At 33.4% G+C, this 21,258-nt stretch overlaps 1 protein-coding gene across 1 annotated transcript; it reads left to right on the forward strand.

The window, feature by feature from the left end:
* The first annotated feature begins 3,680 nt into the window (after positions 1–3,680).
* On the forward strand, positions 3,681–5,845 carry LOC120260599 (cytokinin dehydrogenase 5-like). Its single transcript, XM_039268108.1, is given in 9 exon segments — positions 3,681–3,850; positions 3,852–4,239; positions 4,357–4,484; positions 4,592–4,683; positions 4,685–4,865; positions 4,941–5,009; positions 5,011–5,207; positions 5,300–5,573; positions 5,575–5,845. Coding segments are annotated over 9 exon segments (1,509 nt in total). The 5' UTR covers positions 3,681–3,712; the 3' UTR covers positions 5,617–5,845.
* Positions 5,846–21,258: the final 15,413 nt, after the last annotated feature.

The following is a 21,258-nucleotide window of genomic DNA, read 5'->3' on the forward strand; positions in this document are numbered from 1 at the left end:
TTATTGAAGCTTTCTACATATTAATTTGTATTTCCTGGGAACTGGGCATGAGGGTCCCCCCTTATCTAGCTCTCTATTTTTTTACCAGAAGGAACTAATTAAATAAATATATTTATGAATTGATATTAAATTTATTAATATTGATAAATTTATCATAAACTAAAAAATTATAATTAAAATTTTAAAATTTTTACTTTTTATTAGTAACATCCGATTCAAAATTGGGTTATTTCACAAAAAAGATTTGTACTTTGCATAGTGCGGTAAAACATGCAAAATTAAAATATTTTATTACGCTTTTTTTCTTTTTATAAAATGATGATTTATCCATTTTTTTTTAAAAAAAATTCATTACATATTTCTCTTATTATTTAGTTTTAAGTAATAATAAACATGCATATTAAAGTTTGTAGCAAGACAATTAGAAGGAATGACTCAATTAAATATTCAAAAATTAGAACCATTTTGTGTTCACTCACTTATTTATTTATTTTTAAAAAAATTTTTCACATGCATAGAATAACATCGACATCAATTATAAATAATGAAACAAGACAATAATTCAATCTAACTTATTTCTGATCAATTATAAGCAAGAATTAAAATTGATGAATTTATTTATTTATTTTTAATTTGTGACCACACTTCAAATACTTTCTCATGTACGACGTTTGTTGTCCCCTTCCCGTCAGAGCATGTCTACACAAAGCCACATGCATGCCCCTTGACTTGTATAGTCCCATTTAGTTTTTGTGAATCTCTTTATTTTATTAAAAAAAATAAAAATAAAATAAAAATAATGTAGATACTCTATGTATTTATTTTATTAAATATAAATTAATGAAAAAAATAATTGTCGAAAGTTAGAAAACGATATATGAAGTTCAAATCTCCCCTAAAAGTCTGTATTTACATGCTATCTCAAGATTTTTTTATATTATTTTTGTATCATTTGTCGGTATCTTGTCACCTATTATTCAAAAATATATATATATAGTCCAATGGTATGACATCAAAGTTAAAAGAGGGAGGTCATGGGTTCAAGTCTCTCCTCCAGCAGTACTATTTCACACACTGTTCATCTAGGATTTTTATATTATTTTTGTACTGTACATACAGGCTCCATTACTGTTCGATATCATTTATATTCATAAAAAATAGCGCTTGTCGCCTATTATTTATAAAATAAAAAGTAATTGGTTTGATTATGTGGAATGGTTGGGTTGGTTTGTTTATCAGGTGGAATTAAAAAGTACATTTGAGTTGTAATTTAGATTTTATAATTGAATGGACTACAAGTGTTTTTGAATTCTCAAAGAGTTTAAAAAATCCCATATAATTTTTTTTAATGTTCTATAAGTCCTCAATCCTTATAATTCTAAAACCCCATTTCACAATCTATTATCTTTTAATGTAGTGGATATTTTTTTTTTATAAAAATACAATTTGTTTAATATTTCAATTTTTTTTTAATTACTCGTGAGTTTGCTCCATTAATTCTCAGTGAGCTCTCAAAAAGTCAAGCTAAGCATGATGAACTTGTCGGATCTGGGTCCACATGAGCTCACATGTAGGTGATGAGATCATCTGACAATGTGCCAGCTCGTGCCAGACAAACTTAGCTCACTATATGCTTCCCCTCCTCTTCTCGTGCTGGCCCCACTTAGCTTATTCGAATTTGTGCTCCCCTCCTTTATGCTTATTAGTCCCACCTAGCTTGAGCCCCCCTTCCACTCGCGATTCTTGTGCTTGACCCCACTTGTTTATGGGCTTGTTTGACCACACATGAAGTCGAGTTTATAAAAAAAACAAAAACAAAAATCAAATAAATTAAATTAAAATAAAAATAGTAATCTTACTTTTGACATAATCACACCAACATTACCCCAGGCATATTCTTCTAAATGCTAAGATATGCCATGGACCAAATCTCTTCTGATTGTAAAGAAAGTACTTGTCTAAATAATCAATAAAAAGTTCAGACATACTTGAATACATATGAGAAAGGTTTCTTCAAATATATGCATTTTAATAAAACATCATAATTGCATCTAAAGTTTGTTGGAGGGTTTAGATATAATAATGTGTTTGGTTGAATTACACAGACATAAAAAATATTCTATGTTTTGTTTCTACGTAAATCTAACTCATAAATTTTAAAATTAAATATTCTATCTTGAATTCCATGAATATTTAAATTTATTTATCATAGTAGTATGCATAATTAATACAAGAAAAAAATGTTAGTTTTCTTAAAAATATAATTATTAAGTTTTCTGGGGGCATATATGCAAAGAAAAGAGAAAGTTTGACCCTAACCATCCATTCACATCTTAAGGGCACAGGGCACTATTGAACCATGCTCATCTAACCCGCCAACACGCAACATGTTGTTTTTCCAACCTTGATATAATATAATATATTATTTAATTTATAAATTTTATTAATTTTTAAATAAATTATTATTTTTTTTTAATAAAATAAATAAATTATGTTAAAAATATGTACAAATAAAAAATTAATATGTCAACCTATCTATATACTTACTCTGTATGGACTGAGCTTTAAATTCATTTTCTCAGCAAAAAAATGAACATATTATATAAATAATTTGATGTTAATAAACTAAATGTTATGGGATAATAATAATTTTTTAAATTATTTTAAGTGATAAATTTCTTGAAATTCATGAGTCAAGTCAACTGAAAACCGTAGGCAAGTAATTTGTAGGCCATTGAGATATTCTTGCTTTGATTTGTTGGACCACATGAGATCCATTTCTCTTGTTTTTCTTGCCTAACTCGTTTACTGGCATGGTCCTTATTTATTTCTTTATCAGTAAATATTTGTTTTGGTTTTGGTGGTTGGATTTGCAATTTTATATAATTTTAAATTTGATATTAAATTTAAATCCTCATTAAACCAATGTGATTTTGATGCTTTGTATTTATGTACAAAATAACGTTAAGATGCGATATTACATGTTATTTATATTCATGTCATAAAATGACCCAAAACATATGTATTTCGGCTTAGAAAAATACATTAATCTAAAATTTAAATTATCACAAAAAAATAAAAAAATAAAAAAATGAAATATCATCATAAATAGTTAGTAAAAAATAGGAATATATAAAACTATATTATTCAATAATTTATAAATACTTTTCTTTTTTTATAATTTAATTAGTCCATATACATGATCGTCATCGAGTCATTTTTCCTCTTTCAAATCACATAATTATCTTCGTTTTTTCTAGAGAATAATTTAATACGACAAATAAAATAATTCGGTGCCAAGATAATGTGAACATTCACCAAAATATATTTGACTTTAGATTAAACAAAAATAAAAAAACCAAAATTTCTTTTAATGAAGCTCAAAAGATAAATAACAAGAACAAGTGATGCAACAAGGAGCATGTCCCATGGATCTTATTAGTTTTGTCACTTTCTTTCACTACCCCAAGAAAGTGATAGGATCTCTAGGACTTGTCCTACAAATCTTTCATAAAAAAAAATATATATATATATATATATATTTTTATATAAGAAATATTTAGAAAAAAGCTACGTCACCCTAACCACAAAACTAGATCTCAAGAGATCTCTTCTCCATGTTCTCCTTCTATAAATACCATCTTACATTTCCCAATTCCCTTCAACAACAACTATGGCTTCTTTCTTTAACACCACTGCTTATTCAATCTTTATGTCATTCTTCATTCTTGGCATACAATCCCATGATGATATCATCACTAAACTCCTAACTGATCCCTCCATCACTTTACCTGCATCAAAAGACTTCGGTAATGTCACTGAAGCCTCTCCGGCCATTGCCGTTCTCCGTCCCATCATCCATTGATGATATAGTTACTCTCGTGAAATTATCTAACATGGTATCAAAGCCAATAAAAATTGCCGCCAGAGGCCATGGCCATTCTCTCCAAGGCCAGGCTATGGCCCCGGGAGGTGTTGTCATAGAGATGAGGGCTCTCGGAGGAGAGAACGATGGTCGAATAGTCGTGTGTCCGGAGGAGATGTATGTTGATGCCGGTGGTGAGAAGTTTTGGATCGAAGTGTTGCATGAGACTCTTAAATATGGGCTTGCACCGCGGGCATGGACTGATTATCTTTATCTCACCGTGGGCGGCACATTGTCAAACGCTGGGCTTAGCGGCCAAGCATTTCTTCATGGTCCTCAAATATCTAATGTTTTCGAACTTGACGTTATCACTGGTTAGAATTATTCATACCATGTTTAAATACAAACCAAATATATATATCTATATATATGTGTGTGTATATATGTGTACAAATATTAAACATGTCAGTGATGGTTTTTTACAACTGCAGGGAAGGGAGAGAAGGTTACATGTTCAGAGAATTATAACTCAGACTTGTTCTTTGCTGTTTTGGGAGGTTTAGGACAGTTTGGGATCATCACAAGAGCTCGAATTGCCATCGAAGCAGCGCCTGATAGGGTAATTAAATATCTCTACTTAATTATCTGTTTTCTTTGATTCTTCTTCATCCTATTGTGAAAAAACATTAACATACAAATAGTGCATGCATGCATGTGATATTGAAGGTGAAATGGGTGAGGCTCATTTACACTGATTTTGTCGCATTTACGGAGGACCAAGAAAGACTTATATCAAGAGAAGGGAAGGACGAAAAAGGGTTTTCAGTATGTGGAGGGTTCAATTCTCATGGATCAAAGTCTTATAAGCAATTGGAGGTCTAGTTTTTTCACAGGGAAAGATTTGGTGAGAATTGGTGCACTTGCAGCTGACCATGGACCACTTTACTGTTTAGAAGGGTCCATCTACTACAACTTGGCTACATCATCTTCCATTGATAAGGTAAATTAATTATCATAAATCTAACGTGCATGGTATCAGAGCTAGAACTAATTTATCGTTATAATTGAATGGTAGGAGATGGAATCGGTGATCGAAGAGCTAAACTTTGTTAAAGGATTTGTGTTCACTAATGATGTCTCATACTTTAGATTTTCTCAATCGAGTGCATGATGGAGAACTCAAACTTCGTTCGGAAGGACTTTGGGATGTTCCTCATCCTTGGCTCAATATATTTGTCCCTAAGTCCAGGATTTCAGACATCAATGAAGGAGTCTTCAAAGGCATTCTCAAGAACAAAGACCCTATGGGTCCAATTCTTATATACCCTATGAACAAGAACAAGTATGAATACAATAAGTATATAGCTAGCCAGTAATAGTAACACAATTTTATCAAAAAATTTCACTACTTATAATTAGTGCGATGTATTGCAGGTGGGATGAAAGGATGTCAGCAGTGGTTCCTGATGAAGAAATATTCTATTCGATCGGACTATTGCGGTCAGGGATTCGAAACTTACAGTATTTACAGGATCAAAACATTGAGATACTAAGTTTCTGTGACAAGAGAGGCATTAGGTATAAGCAATATTTACCGCATTACACTTCCCAAGAAGACTGGAAAAAACATTTTGGCTCTACTAAATGGGACACATTTGTTAAGATGAAACTCAAGTATGATCCAAGAGCTGTTTTATCTCCAGGCCAAAGGAATTTTCACATCTTCTCTTGTAGGTCACGTCTTTGAATAGACATCTATCTATCTATATATATATATATATGTAAGGACATGTGATAGTGTAAAGTTTAGGACTTTTTATGCATTTAATGTTTAGTTTCTATTTTTCACAAATGCAATGACAAGGTCTTAATTTCCTTCAAAATGTTGACAATGTGGTACTTGAATATCTACACAAAGATCACATTTTTGAAGCTTTTGGAATAGATGTTGATATCAGAGGTTACAAATTAATATCACTTTATTAAGTTAAGGAATGCATGACTATATGTGAGCTTACAGCATCTTAATACCAGGATATGTGAAAGATTTCATGATAGTAATGGGTATGGACATGCAGGTGCAAGGGCATTAATTGGAAGACTTTGAAAAGTTCAAGTCCATTTTGTCATGGAAATTTGTGTGTGATTTTAATTGTGACAGAGGCTAATTAGACATAATTAGTTGGATGGAAGAACTCAAAGACTAGTATAAGATTTGTGTGAAGATATTGTTTCTGAATTGGCTAATCTAGTGATGGAGATGGGTTGCTTTTTCAATTATCAGAGAATTTTCAGCATGGTAAATGATGCATAAAGCTCTCACATGTGACCATTTTGAGTGGCAAGAAAACAACGTATAAAATTATAATTTTGGATTTTTTTTATTTTATTTTTTATAGAAAATTAATAGAGGGATCAATTCGAACTTAAAATTAATAATCAGTTAATCACTAAAAATATTAGCAGGCAAACAATTATTATAGATAAACAAGCTTATTTTTATTTAAGTGTAAAATATTTATATTGTCGAATATTATATATCTCTATATAACAAACTTCTTTGCTGTCACTATTGAAAATGTCTGTCTTCAAATTTTTTTTTTTATTTTGATCTTGCCTCTAAACTTTTTATTATATTTACCACCATTCCTTTAATTACAACCATTTGATTTTTTTAATTAATTAAAATCCTAAATTAATAAATAATCCATGAGGTGGCTGGTATATACTCCCATAATTAAAAAAATAATTATATTTGCATATATATATATATATATATATATAATCTTATAAAACAATATCTATCTTTTTATTGCAATAGTTAAACATCTACCAATATTTGAAGCTTTTAGGATGGTGACATTCAAGGTCATGCGTGTTTAACTCCCAACTTCTTCATCCTCTTTTGCTGTGGTGGGTGGGGGAAGTCACATCTCTAAATCATGGTAAACCACCTATCTCTGTTAAACCTATCTCTAGATCTTCGAACAATATTGTGGTAAGAGGGAATATGGCTTAGCCTAGTATGGCTTATCGTGTATTGCAAAAGATCACTATAGAGAAATTGAAAACCACTGTCAAGGAGACTATTTGTGCTAAGAGAAGCTTTTGATTTAGGGCACAAAAGATGATGCGGACTATATTTTTTGGCAAAATTCTAGGCATCTAAATCAAGACAAAGAGGCACTTGATAGTCTTTGGAGTCACTCTTGTTCATTCTCAATCATCATTGATATACCAAATGGTTTCTACTTTATATGTGCTAGTTGTTAGAGATAATTAACAAGCCCTTACAGGAAGGCCTTTGGACATCGGAAGGACGATGCCGAGCGCAATTGACACTTTGAAGAGAAATTTTTCAGCCTATTTTCAAGAAGTTTGATACGGTGGTAGTGTGGATCTAGTTACACCATCTTCTGATCTAGTTTGGGATGGTGAGATGCTTGCCCACATCAAATTGCACCTTGGGAGGCTACTAAAAGTCAATGAACACGTACATAGTCAATTTTACATGGGTCAAGTTTACTAGGATCTCCATGGAAATTGGCTTGTCTAAGCCCCTAGAGCAAGGGTTATCAATTGAGTCGGAGGAGGACAAAATTATAGTGGAAATTTTGTATGAGAAGGCTTTCGGTTTTTGGCTTTAAGTGTTGCCATGTTGAGCATAGAAAGCCTAGCTATGTTTTGATTCTCAGTAATCTAATGGATGTGGAAAGGCAAACCATGAAGATATGGTCCATGGTGATAGCTATGTTTTGATTCTCAGCAACCTAATGGATGTGGAAAGACAAACCATGAAGATATACTCCTTGGTGATAGCTATGTTTTGATTCTTTGCAACCTAATGGATGTGGAAAGGCAGACATTGAGGATATGAAATGATAGGGACACAAGTGTACGTGCCGATCTTATGATAAAGTATGCTAAAGAGCAAGGTATTGATCCTCAGGGAAAATAGAGTCTACTAGTACTAGTCTTTAATCCAAAAACTAGCCTACTCGAAAATATGTGATGTGAAAACAAATAATAAAAAAGTAAACAGAAATCAAAGGCATTGAAATGATTACGGCTAAGCAAGAAAGGAAAACATCTTGCTCGGGCATAGACTCCCTCTAGGGTTTTATAAATCCAAGACAATGATTGTAAGTTAGCAATTCTATTTGAACCGAGAAAAACCCTAAAGTATACTATCCCCTTTCTTAAGGTGAATAGAAACTGATCTAGTATGATACTGATTCAAACAACCCTCATCGCATTACACTCTATGAAATCTTAACAAAAATCAACAAGAATTCAAAGTGTAGATAACCTTTCTCTCAAAGTGATCGCCCCTAATCCCATACAAAGTAGAAGTGAGATCTCTCTCTAGATCTACTCCATATGATTGAAAAGAGTACATAATTGCTTGCCAATTCGCTTGGGAGGATTGTGAGAGGAGAACTCTCAACTCCAAAGTACCTTATCTCTGGGGTTACTCACAAATCCCCTTCAATCGTGGCTTGCCTATGCTAGGTGGGTTTCTCGACTCATCACACAAGTACATCATACATGAAACTAGGGCTTATGCCTCAATAGCATTCAAGACAATAAGAACATGAGATTAAATTCAAAAGTAAAGGATTATAATTAGAAATCAAAGTAAAGAATAAAAGATCCATAACCAATGTCAATAAAATCTAACCATAGAGTTCTTCTATGCCCAAACACCTACAAAATTAGTTTTCCATCAAGGGAAAACAATCATACAATTCATAAGAGACAACAAGATTTATTGAAAACATTAAAACCCCTTTTCTATTGCGCCTCTTGAGATTGCGGAAGAACTTCCTCCTTATCTTCCACAAATGGCGTCAAGGTGCTCCTTGATGGCTCTAGTCTTCTTCCTTCCAGGTGGGTAAGCCCTTTCTCCTTGATAATTCACCCTCAAAGATCTAGAGAAAACTCTCCCTTCTTTTCCAAAGCTTGGCCATCAAAAGATTATTTCAAAACATTGATCAGAATGTTTGATACCTAGCTACTTACGAGTTTCTTACGAGCGTAAGAATGAAGATGTAAGGAGCTAAAGATGATGGGTCGCGTGCCTTACGGGACACTTTACGGCTGTAAGTCCCGTATGTAAAGTCTTCTATTTGGTATTATGGCCTAGCTAATTACAATCGTAAGCGCTGAGTGGTAATCTTCTCTGGATTGCACTTGTGACCATCTTTACGGGCGTATGCTACTCCTCCTAACCTCCTTGGGATAACCCTTACGGTCTGACGTATGGGAGTAAGTTCTACCCGTAAGTCCTTCTGTTGATCCTTATGCTCCCTTACTGGCATAAGCATGCCCCGCAAGGTCCTTTAAATGAGGCTTACAGGTGTAAGGTGCTTGTAAGTAGCTCCGTCTGGCCTATTCTTTAGTTGTTGATGCCTAAAGAGTTCCATCTTCCTCGTTTTAGTTCTTGATTGTTTCTTTTGGCTCTCTCTAGAATTTTAGCATTACCTGGTGCCTGAAAATATAATTTTCATCATATTGAGCACCACCTTCCATAAGAATACTCTAATACATGCTGAATAATTGTACAAAATGGTATTAAATAACGTATAAATGTACACTTATCATTGTCCTTGGTAATAATTATGTTTTGATTCTCAGCAACCTAATCGATGTGGAAAGCCAAATTGTGAAGATCTGGTCCTTGGTGATTAGACTTCGGTTGTGCATACCACCCATTAAAGCGAGGTAGGGTGGCATGTTAAAGCCTATCTGTAAGGATAACATGGCATCTTTGACTTTGGTGCATGGATGGATGTACAACATTATTGGGAAAGGGGATGTGGATGGAGTTGGGCAACAATCCCTCGATGCCTAGATCTCTGGTGTTGTTGATAGTGATATATGTCTTGTTGAATTCATAGTCTCTAACATGTGGCATCATGTAGTAGAGAACAATCGGAATGGGTTGTAATCCAATTGCGTGGTTAGGATGCATCATGATTGTGTACCCGTCATTTGTTTCCTTTCTTTTATTATGATTACCAAAGCTTGGACAACAAATATTTTTGTTAAGCTTCTCTTACCCTAATGCAGCCTGTGATCTCTTGTTTTTCTTCTGATACCCCCTTGCTTATACATTTCAAGTGCACTGGTCATAAGAAGTTATAAAATGTACTCGAAGATCGGCTAGTCGAATCCACAGGGACGAGTGCTCCTAGTACTAATTCACCCTCTATTATCTAGTTGGAAGAAATGGATTGGTGTTGCTAACCCTAATTAAGAAAATTAAAAGTTAAGAAGGAGAGATGAAAAATTTAGGCTAAAATTAGGAGATGAAGCTGTGCATCAGATTCAATCCCCTCACGACATCTTTGCATTGATTTCCTATATTAGTTATTTGTTGAACACTCTTAGACAGTGGAATTTCCTAAATTAGTTTATCTTTTTGGTCCATACAATCAACACTAATCTCATACGGTAAAAATCATTATGCTCTGTGAATCCCTCTATTAGGTTTAACCCTAATCTGGAGAACTCAACACCATACACCCTATATTTAGGCATGCACTCAACCTTTATCTCCTATGTATAACGTAACATGATTTATTTTTCAATCCTAATCATGTCAATTGGATATGCAATTGAGGCTCTCACACTCATAGCCATTATAAATAAAAGAAAATCAAATACAAATAGTCTTAATAGTCATGGCTCGAGGCACTGAAGGACGGTTTAACCTCCCATATTAAGAAATAACCAATTACAATGCAAAAATAGAAACAATATTGAATGTATAGTAAAAACTCCCTCAAACTTCTCTCAATGGATGTGATGGAGCTCTGAGGTTACGGAAGACCAAGTCGTTAATCGTGATGCCCAAGGACTGCAAGAACGGTGTTGTTCATCCTTCAATAGCTGCCTTTTGATCTTCCTTCAAACCCTAGCTGTCACCTTGATTCTTCATCAAAAAGTCCCTTAGAAAACCTAATTTTTGGGCTTTTAATTGCATGTACGACTAGTGCAAAATTGTGTTTGGTGTGTGTTTGAGGTTGTGCACTTTGCTGGTGAAATCCATGGCTTAAATCTTGTGAACGTGATTACTTAAGCATGGTCATGCAAGGAGCAAGCTACCTGTGCTTGGACCATGCACTGAAAATACTGCTTCTTGTGTTATGTACTGGCCTTGAGCACGCTCATGCTTCCTTCTACATGATCATTAAGGAGAGATCAAACCATGTTTGCGCTATGCACTTTGAATTCTTAACTCCTGTGATCTACATGGCTTAAGCACGGTCGAGCTTAGGCCATGCTCTTCTTTGGAATGCTCTTTTTCCACTCGTTTCTCTTTGATTCGCTCATATTTGTTTTCTTTTATTCTGAAACCTGCTTACTTGTTCAATGAAGCACAAAATAACCAAAGTAGCACTAATAATATAAAATGTTATGGAAGAAAACAAGCTAAATGCATTCAAATAACATATATTCTTTGTGTATATTATGCACTCATCATCTTCACTCTTCTTGCTTTTAAGAAGATAAGAAGCTTGAATCTCAGTTGTTGTTGCATGATGAGGTTGATGGCAAAGTGATAGTAGTGTCGTCACTAACTCATCTGCAAGTATTAGAGGTAGGTGGCGTTGCTCTCTTTTAATAGCATGAGTTCAAATTCGATACTTAGTTTTAATCTCATGGTTAGGCATAGATGAAGCCTTGTTTGAGTAAACTTCATGTCTAGTAGTGCTATTAAATCCTAGGAAATTGTTGCTAAAAATTCTTGTATATGTGCTAGATTGGCTGAAATCCGTGTGTGTGCATGTTTAGGCTCTTTATAGCTCCTTAAGAACATTTTATTTTTGAAGTAATGCTTTGCCTGCCCTTTGCAATGTACTTAAGCATGCTAAATTCTATCATTATTATTACTGTAAAATTCTTTTGAGATGTTAATCTAGAATTACGAGTCCTAGGTGTGAGTGCTCATTATATTTGTTATGTGAATGTGATGTATGGTCCCTTGGATCCATTCTTTCACATTTTTGGTATTTTCATGATGACACATGTCAAATTGAACTTTATAACTAAAATCTTTTTAATTATAATCTGTCAGATAGTGAGTTGGAGTTGGGCACTTGTGAAGATTTTTGTTCTCTTGTAAGTTAGTATGAGTGCAATCTTAAATTCCCTAGCTTATGTTATGACCCTTAAGATCCATATGGGTGTGTTATGGAAAGCTTTGCATGCCTTTTTAGGTGTTCATTGTAAAGGACTCAACCTTAAAACTATTTGTGTGACTTGTGCTTTTCATTGCCATTTTGCAGCCCAATTGCAATTCTTTGCAATAGTTGTGGGTTGTGAGTGATTTTGTTGAAACTTATGTCATCCCATTATTGCTTCATAGCCTCGCTAGTTTGCTCTAGTAGTGATGGTAAATTTTATCTCTTTATGTTTCTATACCCTTTTGTATAATTGTGAGTATCACACCTTAAAATTGGATGGTATCACCTATTATATTTGGAAAAAGACTTGAAGCTGATTCTTTTAATAACATAGCTAGCTATCCTATCACATTTTGAGTGGAGCTTGCATTACTTGTCAGGAAGGTGCTTTGCACAAAACTCTGTATTACCTAGCAGTTGTTGGATTTTAGATTTGCATTAGTTTTGTTGTGGACTCACTTGCTTAAATTAGTCATACAAAGAAACAAAGAAAAATCTATAAAATATAAATTGAAAATAAAAACAATTAGGAAATTAAACAAGATTACAATGAGAACTTTGAATTATTCTCCAACACACTCCCTTAATTCAAAGTTTCAAAAATAAATAAATAAATAAAAATTCAAACTTTGTAGATCACTTCTCTCTAAAAGAGAAACTTGTGGAGCACGTCTCTCCAAATTACAAACTTCATGGAGCACTTCTCTCCAAACTTCCAAGAAATTTGTGAAACACCTCTCTTTACTAGCTGTGTACTTCTCACCAACTAATTCAAAAAAGAGGTTCTTTCTTTGGTTTCTTGCTTTGTATGAGCCCTCATTTGATTGAGTTTTGGATTATGTCCCAAAGGTTGTATGCTCCTCTCATCTTCAATTAACTACCACAAACCAAGCCTTTTCAAATAAGCTTTCATCCTAACATCCCAAACTTGATAATTTTCACCAAGTAAATTTAGTAGAAAAGGCCAAAGAAGTTCTTTTTTAAATTAGTTGTGAAAAGTGCATCATCTAGTGAAGCACTTCTCTTCACTAGATAATGTACTTTTCACAACTAATTTAAAAAAGAACTTCTTCTTCGGCCTCTTCTACTAAATTTGCTTGGTCTTCATTTTTAAATTTACAATTTACTTGTATATGCCCAAATCCTTTGCACTTGAAACATTGTGGTTTTCCTTTGTGCCAACAATCTTTCTCTTCATGGCCTGGCTTCTTGCAATACTCACATTAGATTATTCTTCTTTTTTTCCCCTTTAGAAGATGAACTTTTGGGTAGAAAAGCTTCCTTAACTTTTGTTCTGCTCCTTCTCTCATACTTCTTCTTTGCTCATGTGCTTGTAAAACATTAATTAGTTCTGATAAAATTATTTGACTAATATATCTTGAATCTTCCAGAACTCCAATAAAATGAGGGCTCATACAGAGGAAGAAATTAAAGAAAGAAACTCTTCTTTTTTTTTGTCTTGCTCTTGTACTTAAAGGCTTGGAACCCAGAGGCCCTTTTTTCTGCATGGGCTTATGCTCCTTTTACTGGGCTTGAGTCTCAAAGCTCTCTCTCTCTCTCTCTCTCTCTCTCTCTCTTATATACTAGTCCTTGGGTCTTTTCCTTGGGCTGTTAAGTTTAATGGTCACTGATACCATGTTGGAATGTCTCCCAAAGATTGTATGCTCCTCTCATTTTCAATTGACTGTAACAAACCAAACCCCTTCAATTAAGCTTTTCATCTTGATATATAACCAAAACTTCATAATTTTCACCATAAAAAAATAGGAAGGGGAGAGGGGAAGACCTGACATATTGCTGCCTATGTTGATCATTCATAGGTCTTTTACATTTAATAGATCTGATACCAAATGTTGGGAGCAAGAAACAAAGAAGAAAGGTAGAGAAAAAGAAGAATAATGAAAAACAATATTTATTGAAGTGCAATCTTTAGTTACATAAAGATATTATATATATAAACCATAAATATGCATGCTATTAGCTAGAACTAACTCACTAAAAACTAGGTTAGCATATAACAGACCATATCTATTATGTTGACCAATACAAAAGACTCATTCTTAACATCCCATGTTTTATTGACACATCAACTCCTAAAACTTATATGCATATTTCACGTTTGCAACTTTAATCAAACCCCAACAGTAGTAGCCCAAATCTAAGGCTATGATAATAGGAATATTATTAAGCAATTAGAATTTGCTTGTACTTGGGTCTTATCTAGGAGGTTTAACCTAGTTGTAAGAGTTAGGATTATTTGGAATTGGACAATAGTCAAGTAAGTAAAACACGTATGAAATTTTTGTATTTCTTTTAATTATAAAATTTCAGCAAATAATGCATAATTTATCCAATCATTTGCAAATATCTATTTATTACTTGATTATTTGGAAAAATAATTATTTATTATTTATTCTTTCATCTATCAATAATTTAATTATTGACATTAAATATATAATTAGTGTTTTTATTATGATATGATATTCAAAAGTATTTATTTATTTTTTTCCTGATTTATTACTTTTTATTTTTTATTTTTTGTCATTATTTATCTAGTGCTTTGTTCCTAATGTTATTTCTGATTATTTATTCATTAATTTATTATTTCATTTTTTTATTTGATTATTCTTTTATTTACTTATTTATTTATCTTTTTTATCTACATGTTTATTTCCTGACCATTCATTTACCTACATTGATTATTTATGAATTTATTTATCTATTTAGAATATTTAGAATTTAAGCAGGCTATTTTCTTTGAATAGTGAGACCATGCTAAATTCTTATGTACTTTTGTTTTTTGTATTTTGATGTAGAGAAGTTTAGAAAAACCTACGGATATTTCTGAAGGTTGGCTCTAAGATTTGTTTAAATATTTTTTCACTAAATGAGTTATGTTCAACTCTATCGAAAGGGAGTCAAATAATGATCATGTCGACATGAATTTTTGGAAAATAAAACTGCAATTTCACACTGGTTTGTTAGTAAAAGAATAACAACTTCTAGTTTTTTAGTGTTGAACCACCGAGGATAAATAAATGACTTATGTTATTCTAACTAGAGTCACCGAGGATGAATATATGTATTCTGCTAACCATAGCGAATTTGGAGACTCATATCATTCTTTTAAGAATTTGATATATTTCATATTGCACTTTTGGTTTTTGACATTACTCTGGTTCTAGTATAATTTGAAAATGATTCAGCTATAGAATTATATCTACGATGTATTTCTTTAATATGAACTTGTTTCAAATTTTTGATAATTTATGCTTGGTCTTCGATATCTAAAATTGAATTTCAAATATCCTTTTATGTAGATTACTTATTGAGCTAACAAGCTCATAAAGTTGTTTAAAATTTTTTTTTTCTAGAGAAAAAGTAGTAGACCAGTAGGTGCTTAGCAAGATGTTAATAGATGGTGATACCTGAATTGGTCCCTCTACTTTTCTCTCTCTTCCCTTTTGGTCCCTCTACTAAAAAATGAGTCATACTAATCCCTCTACTCTTGAAAATGACCCAATTTAGTCCCTCTACCCTTAATCTCTTCCCATTTAGTTCCTCTACTTTTGAAAAATACAGTCAATAATTGGCCAATTTTAGAGTAGAAGGGACTAAGTAGAACCATTTTCAAGAGTAGAGGGACTACTTGGGAGCATTTCTGAGTAGAGTGACCAAAAGGGAAGAGAGAGAAAAGTAGATGGACCAATTCGGGTATTATACCTTTTTTATTGTGGTATTTGAGTTGTTGTATTGTTTGTTCTGGACCTTAATTCTTGTATTTTGGATTTTTGTATTTCTGGATGATGTTGTACTCTTAAAAGTTAGTAAATATGTGATATTGTTGGTTTGTTATATCTTTCTACTCTGAGATAGGTTTTGAGGCCTTGCAGGCCTAGTGGGTTCATGCTCTATAGGTTTGCAGCCATTCATTAATTGTTGGGTTCAACTTGGCTAGGTATGGAGGTTGAAGATTGTATCTCAGGTCAACTTGTTTATGTAGAGGTTCCAGCATGGAGGAATTCCTGGTTGCACTTGTGCTTAAGTAATTTGGCATGCCAGGTGCTAATATTACTTTAACAATATGGAGCTAGATTTCTATAAAAAAATACTGCACCACAAACCAGATTCTAACTCTTAGACATCTCTCTGGTGATAATTGATAGTACTTTAATATGAGTGTTTTAGGAAAATGACAGGTCTTCCCAATAGCAACAAGTTCAAAGTTTTTCAGAATAGTTTCAAATTTACTTTTGAGTACTCCCACGAACCTCTAGCAACCTTTAGGGTGCTAAAAGCAGGATTATCGATCCACGAGAAACTAGAAGTACTAGTACTAATTCACAGCTCATCAATTGGCCTAAATGAAGTTGTGGGTCAAATCTAAAACATAAACTAAGAACTAGAGCAGAAGTAAAATCATGGTAGGTCAAGCATGTAAGAAGAGTATTTAGGCATAGATTTCCCCTAGAGGTTGATTAGGTTCCAGATAAGGTTGCACTAGATTTTGCAATATAGTTGAATCAAGAGAGTTACTAAATCATATTGCCCTCTTTCTCAAGGAGAACAATAACTAGTCCCATGCGGCATTGATATAGACTACCGTAGGACTGCATTACACTCGGTGAACTCTATCTAGAGAAAACACAGATTCAATAAGTAGCCAATCCCTGTCTCAAGCTATTGACCCTAATCCTAAATGAAGCTAGATTGGAATCTCTTCGTAATAATCTTTTCCAATGATTGCATTACGATTGGAATCCTAGTGTCAACTCACTCAGAAGAACCATAGGGAGAGAGATCTCAATCCCGAAGTGGCCTATTTCTAGGAAGACTCATGTTTCCTTCAATTGTGGTATGTCTATTCCAAGTGGATCTCTCGAATCATGACCACACAAGTACATCAATCATGAATTCAACAACAAAGTATTACAATAGATCATCCGATACAAGCTTCAGAGTCCGCAATCAATGTCATCAAAAAGTAAATCCTAGGTTCTATCCATGTCCAAACAAGGTAGTCAGACTCGACCCGGGCATTAACCTAGCCAAGCTTAGGGGTTAGGGGTCGATGGATTCGACCGAGGTTGAATTTGGGTTAAACAAGAGTCAATAATAAAATATTAAAAAATATATTGTAATAATTAATAATAATAAAATATAATTTTTAATAATTAAAAAACACAACTTTTTAAATATAATATTTAAAAATTTAATTTTATATGCTTTGTTTGATTTTCTAAATATTTTAAATTCAATTAAATTTAATATTTAAAATTTTAGTTTTATATACTATTACTAATTTCCTAAGAACATAAAATATAAAAAAAAACCTCATCATTCTATACCCTCCCGCATGCTCTCAGGACTCACAAAAGGCATACACACTTCCCTCCCTCTCTCTCTCTCTCTCTCTCTCTCTCTCTCTCTCTCCTAGGTGTTTCTTGACCTGAGGGCCGAGACTTCTTTCTCTCTCTCTCTCCTAGGTGTTTCTTGACTTGAGGACCGAGACTTCTCTTTCACTTTCTTTCTCCCTTGTGGTTCTTCTTCACTTCTCTCATGGTGTTTGTTTATTTATTTATTTTTTATTGTTACAAGTTGAAAAACCTAATTGTTTAACCCATTATATCTGGTCGAGTAAATTGGTTTACGGTCAAATCAGTTAGATCACTCAGTTTTTGACCTGGTTGTTTCAAATCTGAGCTAAAGGGTATGGCCAGACTAACCTTGTGGCCAATTCTTGCTTTTTTTGATTGAATTAGCTGGGTAGGTCCATGTTTGACTACATTGTATCCAAACACCATAAAATTTAGTTCTCCATAAAAGGAGAACAATTATACAATATAATGAAGACGAAGAGACTAAATAAAAACATTAAAACTCTCTCTAAGATTCGTTGCCTTAGAGTGCAGGTGAATCATCCACAAACGTTGTCGAGAACTCTCCTCGACTGCTCATATGATGCCCTAGACCATGGATGAAGCCCTCCAAGTTGCTGGATTATTGGAGAAAGGCTTGATATTCTTTCTCCACTCGTTCCTACTCTCGGTAGCCAAAAGTCCCCCTTCACCCCAAGCCCTCAATAAAATCTTTCATACCTAACCCCTTATAGGCAACTTAGGGCAAAAGAATGAGGCCGTAATAATGGGGTGTGTGCCTTACGGGCATCATATGGGCCTAAGCCTGCTTGTAATGTCTTTTGTCTTGGTGTTACAATCTAGGTTATGCCCATAATTGGTGGACCGTAAGCTTCTCTGGATGGTGCTTGAGACTTCCGTTACGAGTGCATGCTCTCCTCGTAAGCTCCTCTGGATGAAACCTAATGGCTCAGCTTACAGGTATAAGCCTTGCCTGTAAGCCTCTCTGTCTAGTAGTTATGCTCCTGCTTACAGGCATAAGCAGGCTAGTAAGTTTTTCTGGATGAATCTTATGACCATACATGATAGTCATAAGGAGACCATAAGGTATTTTTTTTGCCCTTTTTTCTTGGTCTTGATGTCGAAAGAGCTCTTTCTTCCTTGTTTTACTTCAGCCTTGCTTCTTTTAGCTACTTTTTATGCATTATGCATTGCCCATGAACTCGAATCAAATTTTGCACCATGTTAAGCATTGTCTTCCAAACGGAATGCTACAATCTATGCCAATTAATCTTATAAAATCATATGAAAATATGGTCATTTATACACTTATCACAGGTTCAACGGCTTCCATGGTGTAATCAAGTTTGCATGCAGAGGTGTCAGGCCTAGCCCATGCACCGAGCATATGATAACTACCACAAGATCAAGTTCAAAACATAGCGAGCCAAGCTTAAGTTTACAATCTTGCAAATAAAGTGCACCATAGAATATAGGAAACAATACACAAGTACAAAATATAATATATAGAAATCAAAGGCTATATATTAAAAATCAAAGTTTAGGCATTCTAAGAATTCAAAGTTTGCCTTGGTGTAGGCCTAAGCTCACATGTGTAGTGATGCATTGTGTCTCAATATTTGTGAGGATATGCTCCCTACTCAGTATTAGGTTCCCTCTGAGCCTCCTTAATGGGGGAAATTATAATTTTTTCAACCATGCCACTTCTCAATAGGTTTGAAGTGGAGACCCCTACTGTAATAAGTGGAGCTCTTGGCTCCTTGTCACTAATGAAAATAATATCTCAATATCATAGTATAATAAACAATATTGTTGGCATAGAAATATATATGATTTCATAATAGAAGTAGTGTTTTTACACATGCAAGAACATGTCACATACTCAATAGTTTTAGAGCCATAGGAAGACTTATTTTCAAGCCAATCCCTTCGACAAAACATTCATCTTTAAATATCAAAATCAAGAATATATTTGTAGGTCAAATTGTATTTTTAAAAACTTCATAGGTTATAAATTATTGAAAATTCAGATATGAAGGCATAAACAAAGCAAATTCTAAAACATGGTAAACTGAGCAATAAGATCATTATTACATAAATGGGAAAGCTAATTTAAAACAAGTAGGAAAAGGCATAATATAGGGAATTGTAAACCAAATATAAAACAAGGTTCCCCGTAATGAATCTATGCATGGAATCTAATGCATATACTATGCTATAGCTTTGTACTCTTAGACATACATTACACATATATAGTTCTCAAACATCACATTCGACACATAGTTCTCAAGTATCACATTTGCATTCAACTTTACCACTTAAACTTAAAGTCTTCACCAATATCACCAACAACATCATTATCAACATCAAAATTACCAATTTTTCCATACGTCCAAAGATATTATAACAATTAAATTCCTTAATATCTCACTTTTATAGTTCCTAATCCCTCATTACCCTCAAACACAAAGACATATATCTCTCTTTAACTTAACTCAAGGCTTGCACCAATACTTGTATAGTATACCTCTAATAAAATACTATATAAAATCCCAAGGCTTATCAATTCAAGAGTAATTTAAACCAAGCCTCCTCTAACCTGTTCTAGGTTTCAAGTATGTATAATCATGCACATATTTCTCAATTTCAGGAACTTACACCAAAGCTACTCATATAGTCAGAAGCATCAATTCAAATATATATAAGTCACACACTCTCTCACAAATATTTTTTTAGGCATTAAATCAAACATCATTAGACAAACTTGATTCAAGGAGCATTTCATCAAACACCTGACAAGCATGCTCCAAATACCCCAAGGTAGTATACAATACCCACGTTATGCGTGCTCTCTCTCTCTCTCTCTCTCTCTCTCTCTCTCTCTCTAATTAATTAATTAATTAATTAATTCAATTGAAAGCAAGATTAAGACAGAATCATGGGAAACGCAAGTGCAGAAACAAACCTTAATTCTCTCGATTCTATAGTAAAAAGTTACAGTATCAGCAATCCAAACCCCTCTAGCCTATTAGGAGATGTAAATTTCTTAGCACTACCTAACTTCTCATTTCTCCTCTATCTTCAACATTTATGAAGACATAAATAGAATAACAATATAATGAATTTACCACTATGTAGCGCATTGATACAAATATGAGTACATATATACAAACCAATTTACACATGCCAAGCATCAACCACCCACTTCGCCCTCCAAAATGTTATGTTCCATCTCATAACTCATAAACTTACACTATGACTACATATTGAGCAATAAGCACTCACCCGTATATATATATATATATGACACTACCTCACCTACACCCCAAATTTGAATTATATAACTAACACAAGCTACTGACTAGTAAAACAACTATAATTCCATTACAATTTCCCATCAATATCAAAATTCCCATCACATTATCATTTAATTTTTACAAGAAAAAAAACATACATCTACATTCCTCAAATACCTTGCAAGCATTCCTCTAGACACACAAATTTGGATAAAAACCCACATTACACTTTCTCTAACTAACATAAATCAAAGAAATACTATAGAAGTTCATGGGAAGAGTAAATAGATGCATGAACCAATATCTAATTTCTTTAGGTGCTACAATAACTTCAATCCAAAAAACACTTCCTAGTCTATGAGAAGATCAAATGAATTTTGCAAATGTTGCACCAATTTCTCATTCTACAAACATCAAGATGAAAGCAAATATGGAGTCAAGAATACTAAATAATCCTAACCCACTTACAGTTGAGCTCTCTATGTTTTCTTCTTCTTTTCTTCCCTTCCTTCCTTTCTTCTTTCTAT

The sequence above is a fragment of the Dioscorea cayenensis genome, chromosome 5 (genome assembly GCF_009730915.1).
Source record: "Dioscorea cayenensis subsp. rotundata cultivar TDr96_F1 chromosome 5, TDr96_F1_v2_PseudoChromosome.rev07_lg8_w22 25.fasta, whole genome shotgun sequence".
NCBI classification, from domain to species: domain Eukaryota; kingdom Viridiplantae; phylum Streptophyta; class Magnoliopsida; order Dioscoreales; family Dioscoreaceae; genus Dioscorea; species Dioscorea cayenensis.